Raw genomic sequence first — 18,143 nt, forward strand, 5'->3', positions numbered from 1 at the left:
ATTATCTCATGAGACAAGTCTATAAATGTTAGGAAGCTTTTAAGCTCACAAGGATGGGTGAAAGTTTTTCAAAACCCTAATTTTTGCTTGAAAGCTTGAATTTTGTCTTTGGCCACAAATACTGTCAATTGTTTTTCTTGAAGTGACAAACTTACTTTGTTCATTTTTTTAAAAAATGTATTAAAATACAATTGATTTTTATCTATTGCTCTTATCTCAAGACCTTCCTAAATTTATGTTTTGACAACTGTTTTGGAAATCTTTTCAGATTTTCTGTGCACAAGGTCATATCTTTTATAAAGGCACTTTTACTTCTTTCTTTCCAATCTATATGCCTTTTCTTGGCTTTATTCCACTGGCTACTGCTTAACAATACACTGTTGAATACATGTGGGAGTGTTAGACAGCCTTGCCTTCTTCCCAGTCTTAAGGGGAAAGCATTCAGTGCTCCATTATTCTATATAATGTTAGCTGTAGTTTCTTTTATAGATGTCCTTTACTAGATTAAGGAAGTTCTTTTTCATGCCTAGTTTGTTGAGATTTTTTAAAAATCATGAATGGTTGTTGATTTTCTTCAAATGCTTTTCCTGAATCTGTTGAGGTAATCATATGGTTTTTCTTCTTTATTCTGTTAATATGATGAATTATATTGACTGATTTTCAAATGATGAACCAACTTTGCATTCCTGTAAGAAAAACACACTAGTTCATGATGTATTGTTCTTTTTATATATTGTATTTTTGCATCTGTGTTCATGAGAGATATTGGTCTGCACTTTTCTCTTCCTGTAATGTCTATTTAATTTTGACATCAGGGTAATGCTGGCCTCATAAAATGAGTTTGATAAGTGCCTTCAACCTCTATTTTCTGAAAGAATTTTTGTAGGATTGGTATTATTTGTTCATTAAACTTTTTAAAATGTTTTCTTCTTCTTCTCCTCCTCCCCCTTCCCCTCCTCCTCCTCTCCCCCCTCCAAAGCCCCTCAGTACATAGCTGTGTATTCTAGTTGTGGGTCCTCCTGGCTCTGCTATGTGGGACACCGCCTCAGCATGGCTTGATGAGCAGTGCTAGGTCCACGCCCAGGATACGAACTGGTGAAACTCTGGGCCGCCAAAGCAGAGCTCGCAAACTTAACCACTGGGCCACGAGGCCAGTCCCCTTCATTAAATTTTTGATAGAGTTTGACAGTGAATCCACCTGGGCCTGGAGTTGAGTGTTTCTTTGGGGGGGGGGGGGGGGGGTGGGGGGGGTAGGAAGGGAAGCTTTTTAAGTACAAATTCAATTTCTTTGATTGATATAGGGCAATGGTTTTCAACCAGAGGTGATTTTGCGCCTCCCCCAGGGGACATTTGGTAACATCTGGAGATATTTTGAGTTGTTACAACTGGGTGGTGCTTCTGGCATCTAGTAGGTACACTTTAGGGATACTGCTGAAAACACTACAATACACAGGACAGTCCCCCTACACGAAGAATTATCCAACCCAAAAGGTCAATAGTGCTGAGGCTGAGAAAGCCTGATGTAGGGCTATTTGAATTTTCTAACTCTTATACCAGTTTTGACAATTTGAGTCTTTTTAAAATTTTATTTCATCTAAGTTATCAAATTTCTTCACATAAAGTTGTTCACAGTATTCCATTATTATCCTTTTAGTATCTATATCAGGGGGCATCAAAGTTCAACCACAAGCCGAATTCAGCCTGTAGCCTGTTTTTGAAATACTGTTTTATTTTAACAAAGCCACACCTTTCGTTTACTGCGGCTCTGTTACTGCTACAACAGAGCGGAATGGTTGTCTCAAGGTCATATGGCTCACAAAGCCAAAAGCATTTACTCTGTGATCTTCACAGAAGAAGGGTGCTGACCCCTGATTTTAGGATCTACAGTAATGTCTCCTTGCTCAGTACTGATATTGGTGATTGGTGTCTTCTCTCTTTTGTACTTTATCAGCCTAACTAGAGATTTGTCTATTTTATTGAACTAGTCAAAGAACCAGCTTTTGGTTTCGTTCGTTTTCTCCTTTGTTTCTTTTATATTTCCTAGATTTGTGCTCTTTATAGTTTCTTTCATTCTACTTAATTCATTCTTTTTATTGTTAGATATCTTTTTTCCATTTTTTTAAAATTTTTATTGAGTTAATGATAGGTTACAATCTTGTGAAATTTCACTTGTGCATTATTGTTTGTCAGTCGTGCTGTAGGTGCACCACTTCACCCTTTGTGCCCACCCCCCACCCCATTTTTCCCCCAGTAGCCACTAATCTGTTCTCTTTGTCTGCATTTTTAAATTCCTCATATGAGTGGAATCATACAGAGATTGTCCTTCTCTATCTGGCTTATTTTACTTAACATAATTCCCTCAACGTCCATCCATGTTGTTGCAAATGGGACGATTTTGTTCTTTTTTACAGCTGAGTAGTATTCCATTGTGTATATATACCACATCTTCTTCATCCAATCATCTCTTGATGGGCACTTAGGTTGCTTTGGGTTGGATAATTCTTTGTGTAGGGGGACTGTCCTGTGTATTGTAGTGTTTTCAGCAGTTTCCCTAAAGTGTACCTACTAGATGCCAGAAGCACCACCCAGTTCTAATAGCGTCTTGGCTATTGTAAATAATGCTGCAATGAACATTGAGGTGCATGGGACTTTGGGAATTGCTGATTTCAAGCTCTTTGGATAGATACCCAGTAGTGGGATAGCTGGATCGTATGGTAGTTCTATTTTTAATTTTTTGAGGAATCTCCATACTGTTTTCCATAGTGGCTGCACCAGTTTGCATTCCCACCAGCAGTGGATGAGGGTTCCTTTTTCTCCACAACCTCTGCAACATTTGTTAGTATTTGTTTTGGTTATTTTTGTCATTCTAATGGGTGTAAGGTAATATCTCAGTGTAATTTTGATTTGCATTTCCCTGATGATCAGCGATGATGAACATCTTTTCATGTGCCTGTTGGCCATCCGTATATCTTTGGAGAAATATCTGTTCATGTCTCCTGCCCATTTTTTGATGGGGTTGTTTGATTTTTTGCTGTTGAGTTGTGTGAGTTCTTTATATATTATGGAGATTAACCCTTTGTCGGTTGTATGACTTGCAAATATTTTTTCCCAGTTAGTGGGTTGTTTTATTTTTTCAATCCTGTCTTCCTTTGCCTTGAAGAAGCTCTTAGTCTGATCAAGTCCCATTTGTTTATTCTTTCTATTGTTTCCCTTGTCTGAGAAGACATGATGTCCGAAAAGATCCTTTTAATACTGATGTCAAAGAGTGTCCTGCCTACATATTCTAGAAGCCTTATGGTTTCAGGTCTTACCTTTAGGTCTTTGATCCATCTTGAGTTTATTTTAGTGAATGGTGAAAAAGAATGGTCAATTTTCATTCTTTTACATGTGGCTTTCCAGTTTTCCCAGCACCCATTTGTTGAAAAGACTTTCTTTTCTCCATTGTAGGCCCTCAGCTCCTTTGTCGAAGATTAGCTGTCCATAGATTTGTGGTTTTATTTCTGGGCTTTCAATTCTGTTCCACTGATCTATGCGCCTGTTTTTGCTCCAGTGCCATGCTGTTTTGATTACTGTAGCTGTGTAGTATGTTTTGAAGTCAGACACTGTGATGCCTCCAGCTTTGTTCTTTTTTCTCAGGATCGCTTTAGCAATTTGGGGTCTTTTGTTGCCCCATATGAATTTTAGGATTCTTTGTTCTATTTCTGTAAAGAATGTCATTGGGATTCTGATTGGGATAGTGTTGAATCTGTAGATTGCTTTAGGTAGAATGGACATTTTAACTATGTTTATTCTTCCAATCCAAGTACATGGAATGTCTTTCCATCTCTTTATGTCATCATCCATTTCTTTCAGAAAAGCCTTGTAGTTTTCATCGTATAGGTCTTTCGCTTCCTTAGTTAAATTCACCCCGAGGTATTTTATTCTTTTTGTTGTGATTGTGAATCGTATTGTGTTCTTGAGTTCTTTTTCTGTTAGTTCGTTCTTAGAGTATAGAAATGCTACTGATTTATGTAAATTGATCTTATACCCTACAACTTTGCTGTAGTTGTTGATTATTTCTAAAAGTTTTCCAATGGATTCCTTGGGGTTTTCTATATATAGGATCATGTCATCTGCAAACAGCGAGAGTTTCACTTCTTCACTCCCTATTTGGATTCCTTTTATTCCTTTCCCTTGCCTAATTGCTCTGGCCAAAACCTCCAGTACTATGTTGAATAAGAATGGTGATAGAGGGCATCCTTGTCTCATTCCTGTTTTCGTGGTTTTTATTCCTGAGTTTGTTGATGTGGTGTATCATGTTGATTGATTTGTGGATGTTGAACCATCCCTGTGTCCCTGATGTGAATCCCACTTGATCATGATGTATGATCCTTTTGATGAATTGCTGAATTCGGGTTGCCAAAATTTTGTTGAGAATTTTTGCGTCTATGTTCATCAGTGATATTGGCCTGTAGTTCTCCTTTTTTGTGCTGTCCTTGTCAGGCTTTGGTATCAGCATGATGTTGGCCTTGTAGAATGTGTTAGGAAGTGTTCCATCCTCCCTAATTTTTTGGAATAGCTTGAAAAGGATAAGTATTAAATCCTCTCTGAAAGTTTGGTAGAATTCCCCAGGAAAGCTGTCTGGTCCTGGGGTTTTATTCTTTGGGATGCTGTTTCAATCTTTTTCCTTCTGTTTGGTCTGTTCAAATTGTCTGCTTCTTCTTGACTGAGCTTTGGGAGATTGTAGGAGTCCAAGAATTTATCCATTTCCTCTAGGTTATCCATTTTGTTGGCATATAGTTTTTCATAGTATTCTCTTATAATCCTTTGTATTTCTGCAGGGTCGGTTGTTATTTCTCCTCTTTCATTTCTGATTTTGTTTATTTGAGCTTTCTCTCTTTTTTTCTTTGTAAGTCTAGCTAGTGGTTTATCAATTTTATTTATCTTCTCAAAGAACCAGCTCTTTGTTTCATTGATCCTTTCTACTGCCTTTTTTGTTTCAATAGCATTTATTTCTGCTCTGATTTTTATTATTTCTCTCCTTCTGTTGACTTTGGGCTTTGTTTGTTCTTCTTTCTCTAATTCAGTTAGGTGTAGTTTAAGATTGCTTATTTGGGATTTTTCTTGTTTGTTAAGATGTGCCTGTATTGTGATGAATTTCCCTCTTAATACAGCTTTTGCTGTATCCCATGTGAGTTGGTATGGCATGTTATCATTTTCATTTGTCTCCAGGTATTTTTTTATTTCTTCTTTAATTTCTTCAATGATCCATTGTTTGTTCAATAGCATATTGTTTAGTCTCCACATCTTTGTGCCTTTCTCAGCTTTTTTCTTGTAATTAATTTCTAGCTTTATAGCATTATGATCGGAGAATATGCTTGTTATTATTTCAACTTTTTTAAATTTGTAGAGGCTTGCCCTCTTTCCCAACATATGGTCTATCCTTGAGAATGTCCCATGCGCACTTGAGAAGAATGTGTATTCTGCTGTTTTGGGGTGAAGTGTTTTATATATATTTATTAAGTCCAACTGTTTTAGCTTTTCATTTAGCTCCACTGTTTCTTTGTTGATTTTCTGTCTGGATGATCCACCCATTGATGTGAGTTGGGTGTTGAGGTCCCCTGCCATTATTGTGTTATTTTTGATATCTTCTTTTAGGTTTGTTAATAGTTGCCTTATGAACTTTGGTGCTCCTGTGTTGGGTGCATAGATATTTATAGGCATTATTTCTTCTTGATGAAGTGTCCCTTTGATCATTATGTATTGGCCCTCTATGTCTCTCTTTACCTACCTTATCTTGAAATCTGTTTTGTCTGATATAAGTATTGCGATATGTTAACTATCTTTTAAATAAAATTTTAAAATAAGATAAAATATCGATTATATTTACCCATATATTTACCATTTCTTGGACTGTTCATTCCTTTGTATAGATCAAAGTTTCCATTTAGTACCATTTTTTTCCCCTGAAGAACTTCCTTTAGTATTTCTTTTTTTTTTTTTAAGATTTTATTTTTCCTTTTTCTGCCAAAGCCCCCTGGTACATAGTTGTGTATTTTTAGTTGTGGGTCCTTCTAGTTGTGGCATGTGGGACGCTGCCTCAGCATGGCTTGATGAGTGGTACCACGTCCGCGCCCAGGATTCGAACTGACGAAACCCTGGGCCGTGGAGGCACAGCGCACGAACTTAACCACTCGGCCACGGCGCCAGCCCCTTTAGTATTTCTTATAGTCCAAGTCTGCTGATGATAAATTTTCTTACCTTTCATTTGTTTAAAACATCTTTATTTTGCTTTCACTTAAGGGTATTTTCACTAGATACAGAATTCTAGGGTCAAAATTTTCTTTCTAGGGCCAGCCCCATGGCCGAGTGGTTAAGTTCCTGTGCTCTGCTTCAGCAGCCCAGGGTTTCACTGGTTCAGATCTTGGGCATGGATATGGCACCCCTCATCAAGCCATGCTGAGGCGGCATCCCACATGCGACAACTAGAAGGACCCACAACTAAAAATACACAACTATGTACCAGGGGGGCTTTGGGGAGAAAAAGGAAAAATAAAAGCTTTTAAATTAAAAAAAAAATTTCTTTCGACCCTTTAAAGATGAGTTGTGGGGCTGGCCCAGTAGCACAGCGGTTAAATGCGCACATTCTGCTTTTGCAGCCTGGGGTTTGCTGGTTCGGATCCTGGGTGCAGACATGGCACCGCTTGGCACACCATGTTGTGGTAGGCGTCCCACATATAAAGTAGAGGAAGACAGATACGGATGTTAGCTCAGGGCCAGTCTTCCTTAGCAAAATGAGGAGGATTGGCAGCAGTTAGCTCAGGGCTAATCTTCCTTAAAAAAAAGATGAGTTGTTTCTTATGAGAAGTGTATAGTAATTCTTATCTTTGCCTCTTTATGTAATGCATCTTTTCTCTTTTAAGATTTCCTTTTTATCACTGGTTTTCAGTAATTTGAGGATAAGTGACTTGGTGTGATTTCCTTTGTATTTATTCTGATTGAGGTCTGTTGAGCTTCTGGGAACTGTGAGTTTATAATTTTCATCAAATTTGGAAAATTTCAACTACTACTGCTTCAAATAGTTTTTCTCTCCCTCCCTGCCCTCCCCAACTTTCCTTCTCTTCTAGGCCATTTGATATTGTCCCACCGCTTACTTTTTTCTTGTTTATTTATTCTTAGTGTTTTTTTCTCTTGTGCTTCAGTTTTTATAGTTTCTGTTGCTATGTCATCAAAAACATTCCAGTACACTGATTTTTTTCTTCCTCAGTGTTTAATCTTTTGTTAACCTTGTCCAGTGAATTTTTTATTTCAGATATTATATTTTTGAGCTCCAGAAATTCTATTTGATTCCTTTTTATATTTTCCACTTCTCTCTTTATTATGTTCTTGATTTCCGTTAAATCATTGAGCATATTTGTAATAGCACTTTCAAAGCCCTTGTCTACTATCATTCTGGGTCTGTTTTTATTGACTGTTTTCCTCCTGGTCACGTTTACCTGCTTCTTCGCATGTCTAGAAATTTTTTATTGAACACTAGGTGTTGTGAAATTTACATCGAGTGTTGGATTTTCTTGTCTTCCTTTAAATTGTCTTGGACTGTGTTCTGGCAGGTAGCCAGGTTTTTTTGTGAATCAGCTTGATCCTTTCAAGGCTCCTTTTTAGGATTTATTATAGCCTATCTTTTTCTTTTTTTAAGATTTTATTTTTCATTTTTCTCCCTAAAGCCCCCTAGTACACAGTTGTATATTTTTAGTTGTGGGTCCTTCTAGTTGTGGCATGTGGGACGCCGCCTCAGCATGGCTTGATGAGCGATGCCATCTGCACGCCAAGGATCTGAACTGGCAGAACCCTGGGCTGCTGAAATGGAGCATGCGAACTTAACCACTCGGTCATGGGGCGAGCCCCCTATTATAGTCTATCTTGAGAAGCCTTTCTCTTGGGGTAGTTTTAACCCTACTGCTGAGGTGTCCCCTTCTGGAGTTCAACAATTTCAACAGGAACTCCCCACATTAGCTGGTCAAAATTCAAACATCTCCCAGACATCTGTTAACTTTGGGAATTATTCAGTTGATAGCTACCAAGTAGTTCTTTGCCTGGCTACATAGAGTTTTACTCTATTCATTTGCAGCTTAGTATTCAGCAACAGATTCAAGCATCCTCTAAGCAGAATTCTGGAGCTCTTTCTCTGGGTAATTCTGTCTTCTCTATGATAAAATAAGTACAGTAACATTTTACTAACCATTCACTAAATCTGAGTAATGAATTTAGGGATGTTCACTGTAAAATTTTAGCTTTGCTGTATTTTTGAAAATTTAATAAGATGTTTGAAAATAATCAGATTACATACAACAAATACAATGCCACCATTTGTAAAAGTATTTGTGAGATTTTATATCACCATGAAATGGGTTCTAAGTCAGCAATGGCTGGGAAACACTGGCCATCAACAATAGATTAGACGAGCCTCTAGGTTCAAGTGCCCTTTGCCCCATTTTTTTTTTTTTTAAAGATTTTATTTTTTCCTTTTTCTCCCCAAAGCCCCCCAGTACATAGTTGTGTATTCTTCGTTGTGGGTCCTTCTAGTTGTGGCATGTGGGATGCTGCCTCAGCGTGGTTTGATGAGCAGTGCCATGTCCGTGCCCAGGATTCGAACCAACGAAACACTGGGCCGCCTGCAGTGGAGCGCACGGACTTAACCACTCGGCCACGGGGCCAGCCCCAACCCTTTGCCCCATTTTTGCAAACATAGTCCTTCAGATTCTCAGAAGCTCCATTTCCTTACATTCGTCTATGAAACTTTCCTCGGTCTTGCTGCCTATACTGAATGTCAGTCTGCTTATCGCTTCTGAAGCACAAGGCACTCGTTTTTGGCATGGCTCACTTTCTGTCTAACTATTTGCATATAGGTCTTCTTCATGTGCAACTAGAGGTTGCAAACTAGTGAGCCAAATCCAGCCCATAGAAGTGTTTTATTTGGCCTAATACTTTCAAAAAGTTGGTTGTCCACATTTAAGAACTGGGAGATTTCACATAAAACTTGGATTTCTGGCCCCTTAACAAGCAATCTGGCAACACTGGATGTGCATTCCCCACGTAGCAACAGCTGACTGCAGTGGAGAAGCAGTTTTCCAATGCCTACAGGTCCTGCTTCCCTTAGTTACCACTCAGGTGGTTGAGTTGGCAACTCCTAGAACTCCCCTGGCTAATATGGTAACCACTCGCCACGCATGGCTATTTGAATATAAATTCATTCAAATTTAATTATAATTAAATAAAATTTAAAACTCAGTACCTCCGTCACATTAGTCACATTTCAAATGCTCAATAGCCACATGTGGCTAGTGGCTAATGTACTGGACAATACAGAATCGAACTTTGCCATCACTCCATCACTATTGGACAGTGCTGACCTAGCCTGCCTCCCCGCTTGGAACAGGGAGCATTTCCCTATCCTTTGGGCGATATATATTTACTAGCAGTACTGCAGAGCCTCAGCACTATTTACTGTTTTTGTGGGAAAATATGTCAAGTTCTAACACTAGACATGGGCCTGTGGATGGCTCACAGCACCAGCTGTTAAAGTCTGAAGCCAGCCTCTATTCTATACGTTTGGGACTTAGTGGGGTTTTTTGTTTTTAATAATTTCAAACCTTAACATTGATACATCACTGCCATCTAATATTCAGACTCCACTTAAGTTTTATCAATTGTCCCAATAATGTCCTTGATAACAAAAGGATCCAGTTTAGGATCACACGCTGCAGTTGTTTTAGTCTCCTTCTATGTGAAACAGTTCTTCAGTCTTAGAGTCGACTCTCACAACTTTGACATAAGTGAGGATTACTTTGTACAATGTCCAATTTTATAGAAAGTCCCTCAATTTATCTGGTTAGATTCAGCTTACCTATTTTTTGCAGGAATCACAGTGATGCTGTGTTCTTCTCACTCCTGCCTATAGGTGGTACAGTTATTTGTCCTATTATTGGTGATGTCAGCCCTTATCTAACCTCATCTAAGCCACTGTCTGCCAGGCTTCTCCAATGCACTTTTTTTTTTTTTTTGAGGAAGATTAGCCCTGAGCTAACTGCTGCTGGTCCTCCTCTTTTTGCTGAGGAAGACTGGCCCTGAGCTAACATCCGTGCCCATCTTCCTCTGCTTTATACGTGGGATGCCTACCACAGCATGACGTGCCAAGTGGCGCCATGTCCACACCCGGGATCCGAACTGGCAAACCCTGGGCCGCTGAAGCGGAATGTGTGAACTTAACTGCTGCACCACCGGGCTGGCCCAACACTTTTGAGATGAGAAATTGTTATATTAAACAATTACTGTTAATTTTAAGCGTGATAATATTATCAAGGTAAATTTTTTAAAAGTCCTTATTAAGAGATGCATACTTGCTGGGTCATGGGTACATGGAGGTTGATTATTATTCCATCTATTCTTATGTTTGAAAACTTCAAACTAAAATAATCTAAAAAGACAGGAGGCAGGTCTGCAGATCACTGGACTTTATTACGATGGAACCACTCCTGTTACATAGAAGCTACTGGCCTAAGCCAAAATCCATGAGGTTCACATGAACTTACAGTACGCAAATAAACAAATGGCATGTTCAAAACCATAAGGAAATATCCCGATGCCCAGGAGATGAAGGCTGAGGTGAATGAGTCTGCACATTTATTTCAAGCTGTTAAAGAGTTTGTGGGCCACCTAGATGGAGAAAAGAAAAGAAGTCATCAACTGGCAGCTTTAATGTCCTAGCTTACAAGGTCCATCATGCCCTGGAAGAGTACTGCCTCTTCTCTCGCCACCTCCCTTCCCACACACCCACTCTGGAGCCCTTGTGAACTCCCTTCAGTTACAGAATACTGTCTCGCTTCTACATGGAACCCACTTTTCTCATCTTTTATTTTTCCTTTAGAACTTAAGTTTACATGTCACTTCCTGCAAGCCTTCTCTAAACAAGCTCCTATCCCCACGCAATCTGTCTGTCCTGTCTTCCCCACAGAAACTTATACCTCACACATCACAGTGCTTATTAATTCAACAGATAGTTAGGAACCATCTACTATATGCCAGGTACTGTTCTAGGTGCTGAGTGAGTCACAGTGGTAAACAAGACAATATGTCTGTGTCTTATGGAACTTAGAGAATAATGAAATATAATATAGACATAAGCTAACTTCTGATAGTGATAAATGCTATGAGGAAAATAAAATGAGGGGAGGGCACAGCAGCTTTACATAGGAGGGTCAGTGAAGGCCATCCTGGGAAGGTTACACCCAAGAGACTTACCAATTTATTCACTGTTCTACTTCTGTTTCCTATGCTGGCTCATAACCCAGTGAAGGAAAGGACCATGCCTGTCTCACTCCCAGATATTAACCCAGTGCTTGGCTCATAAAAGTATTTGAATAACATAAAATTTACCATTTTAAACATTTTTAACTATACATTACTATAGTATTAATTCATTGTCCTGCAACCATCCATCTCTAGACCTTCATCTTCCCACACTGAAACTCTGTGCCCATTAAATAATAATTCCCCACTTCCCCCTCCCTCAGCCCCTGGCAACCACCATTCCACTTTCTGTCTCTATGAACTGACTACTCTAGGTACCTCATATAGTGGAATGATATATTTGTCCTTTTGTGATTGAAACCAATCACTTAGCATGTCTTCAGAGTTCATCCATGTTGTAGCATGTGTCAGTTTCCTTCCTTTTAAAGGCTGAATATCTCACTGTATTTTTTTTTTTTTTGAGGAAGACTAGCCCTGAGCTAACACCTGCCAATCCTCCTCTTTTTGCTGAGGAAGACTGGTCTTGAGCTAACATCCGTGCCCACTTTCCTCTACTTTATATGTGGGACGCCTGCCATGGCACGGCTTGACATGCGGTACGTAGGTCCACACCCGGGATCTGAACCAATGAACCCCAGGCCACCAAAGCGGAACGTGTGAGCTTAACTGCTGTGCCACCAGGCTGACCCCCCTTTTTTTAATGATACAGAGAATTGTGTATGCATATTTTATATATAAAATTTTCCTTTCCACTAAAATCATGTTAAAGAATTAAGATGTATGAATAATTGTATGTATACCAAAGAATGGATGAAATAAATGAATGTATATCAATGGAAATGAATACAATGCCTCTATTCATGTTTTATATGTGAATGTTTATGATTTCATTTTTATTTAAAAATCTGATAGTATATACAAGAAAACATAGTTATCACCAGGCAGTATGATTTCAGTTGGATTTTTCTATCTTTATAAAAATCTTCCTTAATTGTCACAATTTGTTTAATAGGAGTGTGTGTACATGTGCATGTGCATTTGTGTGTTTGCGCTGTATATTATAGAATTAAGGGGCCAGCGCTGTGGCCAAGTGGTTAAGTTTGTGCGTTCCACTTTGGCAGCCCAGGATTTTGCCAGTTCAGATCCTGGGCACCGATCCAACACTGCTCATCAAGCCATGCTGAGGCAGTATCCCACGTAGAAGAACTAGAGGGATGTGCAACTAGAATATACAACTACATACTGGGGGGCTTTGGGGAAAAGAAAAAAAAGGAAGGACGATTGGCAACAGATGTTAGCTCACGGCCAATCCTCAAAATAAAAGCAGGGGGGTGGGGGCCTGGCCCAGTGACACAGCAGTTAAGTTTGCATACTATGCTTGTGCTGCCTGGGATTCGCTGGTTTAGATCCTGGGGGCAGACCTACACACTGCTTATCAAGCCATGTTGTGGCAGGCGTCCCACTTCTAAAACAGAGGAAGATGGGCATGGATGTTAGCTCAGGGCCAATCTTCCTCAGCAAAAAGAGGATTGGCGGTGGCTGTTAGCTCAGGACTAATCTTCCTCGAAAGAAAAAAAAAAGAATTAAAACAAAATACCTGTATTGGGATTGTTGAAGCATAAATAATGAAAATTGGCTGAGTGGAAATCATTAACTAGTTTTTCTTTCTTTTTGAGAAAGAAGAAAAGCTTGTTTGTTTTTCTTTTTACCTTGTGACCCATTTCTCCCTATCTTTTTGATTAAAGCCATCCTAGTGGGTGTGAAGTAGTATCTCATTGTGGTTTTGATTTGCATTTCCCTGATAGCTAATGGTGTTGAGCATCTTTTCATATGCTTATTAACCACCCAATCAGTTTTAATATAAGCAACCATATCAAATTTTGCATACCCTGTAATTCATTTAAAATACCTTACTATTATATTTGCAGAGTCAAACAAAAGTTTACTTAAAAAAATTTAAAAAAAAAACTTTTTGGACCAACTACTATGCACAAGACACACTGGAAGATATAAATTATTTTAAAGAATAGCCTGTTACTTAACAATACAAAATCCACTTCCCCACTGTTTAGCAGTGCAAGTTAGGACATCACTTCTCTGTAAGAACATCACTTTCTTATCTGGAAAAGGGGGATAATGATACCTATCTCCAGTGCCAGTGGTAGAATTAGGTAAGATTATTTATGTAAAGTGCTCAGCACTGTACCTCACATATATTGGGCCACAGTAAATGCTTATTGATGGATGTGCCTCTAGGATGAAAAGGTTGTCAGCACCAAGTCTTCCCTGGCCACTGGAAGCGTGCCCCTTTCTGACTTTAGGCTGACTTACGCAGTGGTCCCTTGCATGCAAGAAGTCAAAGAGCTCCTCTGTGCAATCCTCCTCTGTCTGTGACCTGGAGGATACACGCTCATCACAGAGCTCTAGCCGCTCCCGAGCCTTTACACATTTCTCCGTCTGCTCGCATTGCTCTCTCACTGTTGTTAGGGGATCCTGAAGGAGAAACACAGAAAAAAACCAAAATGGGGACTTTAGGAGGAGACCCACAAACCATATGCTTTGATTAATACAACCACCAAACCAAGGTGCTGCCTCTGAATTACCGTGCAGAAAGCCAGCTGGCAGAGCCACACTGCCGCCAGAAATGGCAGAATGGGGTCTCCCATTCAATTCTGATGCTAAGTAGTAGGGAAAAGTTTCACATTCCTGCCTTCCAAGGTTGCCAGTATGCACTGAAAGCCTCAGTCCTATCTGAAAAACAAGGTGGTAAAGGAAACCTGGCCAAACTTGAAGTAGATCTAGAGGAGGCCTTACTTATTAACACAGCATTTTGGGATAGGTAATGTCTGTGAATTTCAGTTCCCTTATCTAAGAGCCAGGCCTATGCACCCCAGCCACCCAGCTAGAAAGGCAATGCTGACATGGAAAAGGACCATCTAAGAAAAGTTCCTTCCAGAATTCTTTATTAAGCCACAAATAGCAGATGATTGAGTGCCAGGCCCTCAAGACGCTGCTCTGCTCCCTGACACCACGACTGGAGAAGCCCCAAACCCAGAGAAGACTCAGCTCCCAGGCCCACACCCCCAAACACTCCACTGCACAGGAAAGAAGTATTAAAGGCTTCTTCATTTCTCATTCTCTCCAAGGTGTCAAGTAAAGACTCCTTAAAATTCCCTTAGAGTTTCATGAAGCTCAAACTTCTTTTTACTGAGATGGTTCGAAACCTGAGACAGCTCTTACCACTAATTCCTCCTCCTCCTCTTCCTCCTACAAAAGGAAAACAAAATTAATGTCAGCAGCAGTTTTATGACATATATATGCCCAATCATACCAATGTTGTAATTACTGAGGATAGACATTCTACCTATCATGTTTTAAATTTTCTGTATTTTATGATGCTTTGACTTTTTAGGCGCCTTGCTAATCCTGAAGAGACAGTCCCTCCCAGGGCTGGCTAATTTCTAGAGCTAGCAGACAACTTGCCTGGGGGCACGCCTTTCACATGCAAACCAACCCAAACTCTTATCACCAACTACCTCCTTTTTCTAATTCTCCTACACTAAACCAATTACTGCCCCTGTCCTAATCACCCCAGGGTCAAGTACCAAACAACCGAGGACTAGAGCCCACTGATATTATTCAAACAATCCAATCCTCAACTTGCTAGAGTTTGCCTATCCTGCCTCACTCATTCCTTCCCTTGGAAACCAAGGGTCTGATTTCCCTTGCTCCTTCTGCTCCTAACTTGTCCAGGCACTTCCCCATGTGGCTCCAGGTGGTGAGGCCTGCCCCCTTCTCTTGCGAACTCTAAGTAATAAACTCTTCCTTCAAACATAGTTGTCTCTATGTCTGTAACCTATCTACAAGCTGATTAAAACAAATCCTGGGTACATTTCAACAAGGACACACTGACTCATTTTCATTCGTAACCTAAAGTGTGCACAACACTCAAGTTTATAAAGGACTTTCACATCTGTAATAATTTGATTAATCACAACAGCCCCTTAAGGAGTTCCCAGTTCAGAGGTAACAAACACTAATTAGACATTTTCTGATATATGTTCAAGCTGTGAGATGTTCAAATGGAACCTATGTATTTTGTTTTGAATACTGGTAGGTCCCAGTATTATCAGAAATAACTAAATTTAGTCCTTACATCCCAAACCAAGTTAGGAGGAAAACCAACATTTTTTCTAGACTCTGAGCTTAAATTGGGAATATGAAAATGGCCAAACCTAAACTCTTCTTAGGCCAGAGCTTAACTAAAGATGGTTACAGCCACTGCTTTTTGGCTTGCTGAACTCCCAGGACTCTAAGTAGACTATCAATATAAGTGCACCAAAGGTCTACATTCACAAAGTCTACTCCATTCACAAGGTAGGTAACACCAGGCCCTACCTATTTACTTCTGATTCAGGTACACAAGCTCAGACTTGGTTTCCTTTCTTCCAAGGGAAGCAGTATAAAAAAATTCCCTGTGGGAGCATCAGCATAGACCTAATCCGGAGCATCGCAGAATCTGATCAGTATCTCAATCTGTCAAAAGCAAGGTGCTTGCCTGCCTGTGCATGCACATATCCACATGTGGGAGAAGGGAAAGAAAAGATATAAAGGGAAATAAAAAGAACCAGCTCAGCAAGCCCTCATTATGTTTTCAAAATTCCAACACAATCTGCCTCATACTCCACCATACCCTTCAGGGAAGGGACCACAGCTCATGAAAGCTGGGAGTGAGGGGTAGGGCAGGTTCAACTGTAACCGAGGCTATTTATTCTCACAATTGGCAACGGTCTCTTCTAAACTGAAGATGTTATTGAGGATGTAAATTCTAGTTTTTCATTAAATAAGGTTTCTTAACCTTGCTCTTTAAAAAAAATTCATACTGAAAAAGTCTTTACAAAAAACTGAAATCACATGCTGCCTGAGTTAGAAACCAGAAATTAGTATCCTAGAAGCAAGACCTTTACATCATTTCCCTATTATCAATACTACTACACTGATGATTCTGTGTCTTTTATAATTTTATGTCAAAAGTATCTCGGCATGTTTTGGAAAAACAAATCAAAATAAAGTCTAAATATACACTACTTCGTGTAAAATTTCCAGTCAATGAGAAAAACCAAGATCACACTAAAAAGATTTAATCTCCAAGAGGTATAGGTTCTTCATAAAAGACTTCAGTTTTCTTAATTTTAAAATTGACTAGTGGGGCCGGCCCGGTGGCGCAGCGGTTAAGTGCGCACGTTCTGCTTCGGCAGCCCGGGGTTCGCCGGTTCAGATCCCAGGTGTGGACATGGCACCGCTTGGCACGCCATGCTGTGGTAGGTGTCCCACATGTAAAGTAGAGGAAGATGGGCATGGATGTTAGCTCAGGGCCAGTCTTCCTCAGCAAAAAGAGGAGGACTGGCAGTAGTTAGCTCAGGGCTAATCTTCCTCAAAATAAATAAATAAATAAAATAAAATTGACTACCTATTTACTTTCTTTTCTCATCTACTGCTGTGGTGAGCCCTTACTGAGTTTTCTGGTATACTTTCTGCTAACTTCTTGACGCTGGCTCCCCTTCTTTCTTGTCCTCTTTCAGAAAGTAAGACTAGGGAAAATTAAGGCATAAACTAGTTTCCAACTATTCTGAACCCCTAAGGCCAGAAGAGCTGCCCCAAAGTGACCAAAGAACAAAGAAATAGACAGGAAATGTGATTGGAAACAAAAAGCTAGCGGGCTTCTACAGTAAAGCTGTGAGCATTTTGGGTAAGTCTTGGCTGTGGAACCAGCTGCACGGGTACAATTCCTGGCTCCGAGATTTATCAGCTGTGTGTCCCTAGACAAGACATATAACCTCTCTATGCTTGTTCCCTCACCTGCAAAACGGCAATAATAACAGTACCTAATACTTACAGGACTATGGTGTGGCTCAAATGAATTAGCGCACCTACAGCACTTAGAGGAGGAAGCGGTCGATAAATAACCATCTTATACTGGCATTCGCACTCCGGGAAGGAGCGCCTCCTCCAGCACAGAATTACCTTCACATTCCTACACTGTCCCCAAAGATACCCCCCTCCCCCAAAGAAAAAGGAACCACTTTTTCACAGAAACTAGCCTAAGGCCAGATCTCCAGAAGCTCCAGAGAAGATGTGGCAGGGATTCCTGACCTGAGCTGAGGTCAGGGCCCAGCCTGGTCAGCTTGCTCCCCAAACCTGTCACACCAGGGCCTCAGAACACCGGACTGACTAAAAATATAAATAAGCTCAGACGACGCAGCACTTTCGCTCTCGTGAAGGCTTCACCCCATTCGGAGAACGGGGGAGCCGAGGCCCAGAGAAAGACTAGTCATCTACTCGCCCAAGGTCACTCGAAGAATTCTGGGGAAGGGTCCAGGGAACCAGCTCTCCTGACCCTGCAAACTCTAGGGGGCCACCAGGGCCAAGCGGGCCCCGGGCGGGTTTTGGCGGGCTACCTGCTGAGCCGCAGCGCAGTGAAGACGGTCCAGTCGACCGTCTCGCCTTACCTCCTTGGGATCTCCGGACCCGGTCAGCATTTTTCGCTCGTCCTCCAGCCCCATGTCCGGCTACTGCCCTGGATTCAACACCAGCAGCAACAGCGGTACCTATTCCGCTTCAGGATCAAGAAGGACTTGTAAGGGTCACTCAGCGGATATCCGGCGATCTGGCCGGAAGTGCGGCAGACTCGTCGTGGTCGCGAACACACGCTCCGATTGGCATGTACTACCGTCCACAGGCAGAGGATAGGGGTAGCTGGTATTTGCACCTGAGAAGGATTTGCTAGGAAATATCCCCTTAGTCACTCCAGGCCCAAATATACTGATCTAAGAGTTTATTTCAAACATGAGCTTCTG

General features: G+C 40.6%; 1 protein-coding gene across 1 annotated transcript; it reads right to left on the reverse strand.

Moving 5' to 3' along the window:
• Positions 1–10,475: 10,475 nt before the first annotated feature.
• Positions 10,476–17,943, reverse strand: LOC124239305 (cytochrome b-c1 complex subunit 6, mitochondrial). Its single transcript, XM_046660969.1, has 4 exons — positions 17,796–17,943; positions 14,527–14,553; positions 13,618–13,779; positions 10,476–10,692 (listed from the first exon to the last, which is right to left on the reverse strand). The coding sequence occupies exons 1-4, from the start codon at positions 17,847–17,849 to the stop codon at positions 10,660–10,662; spliced, it is 276 nt and encodes a 91-aa protein (XP_046516925.1). The 5' UTR covers positions 17,850–17,943; the 3' UTR covers positions 10,476–10,659.
• Between the last annotated feature and the right edge of the window lie 200 nt (positions 17,944–18,143).

Source organism: Equus quagga, chromosome 5 (genome assembly GCF_021613505.1).
Source record: "Equus quagga isolate Etosha38 chromosome 5, UCLA_HA_Equagga_1.0, whole genome shotgun sequence".
NCBI lineage: Eukaryota > Metazoa > Chordata > Mammalia > Perissodactyla > Equidae > Equus > Equus quagga.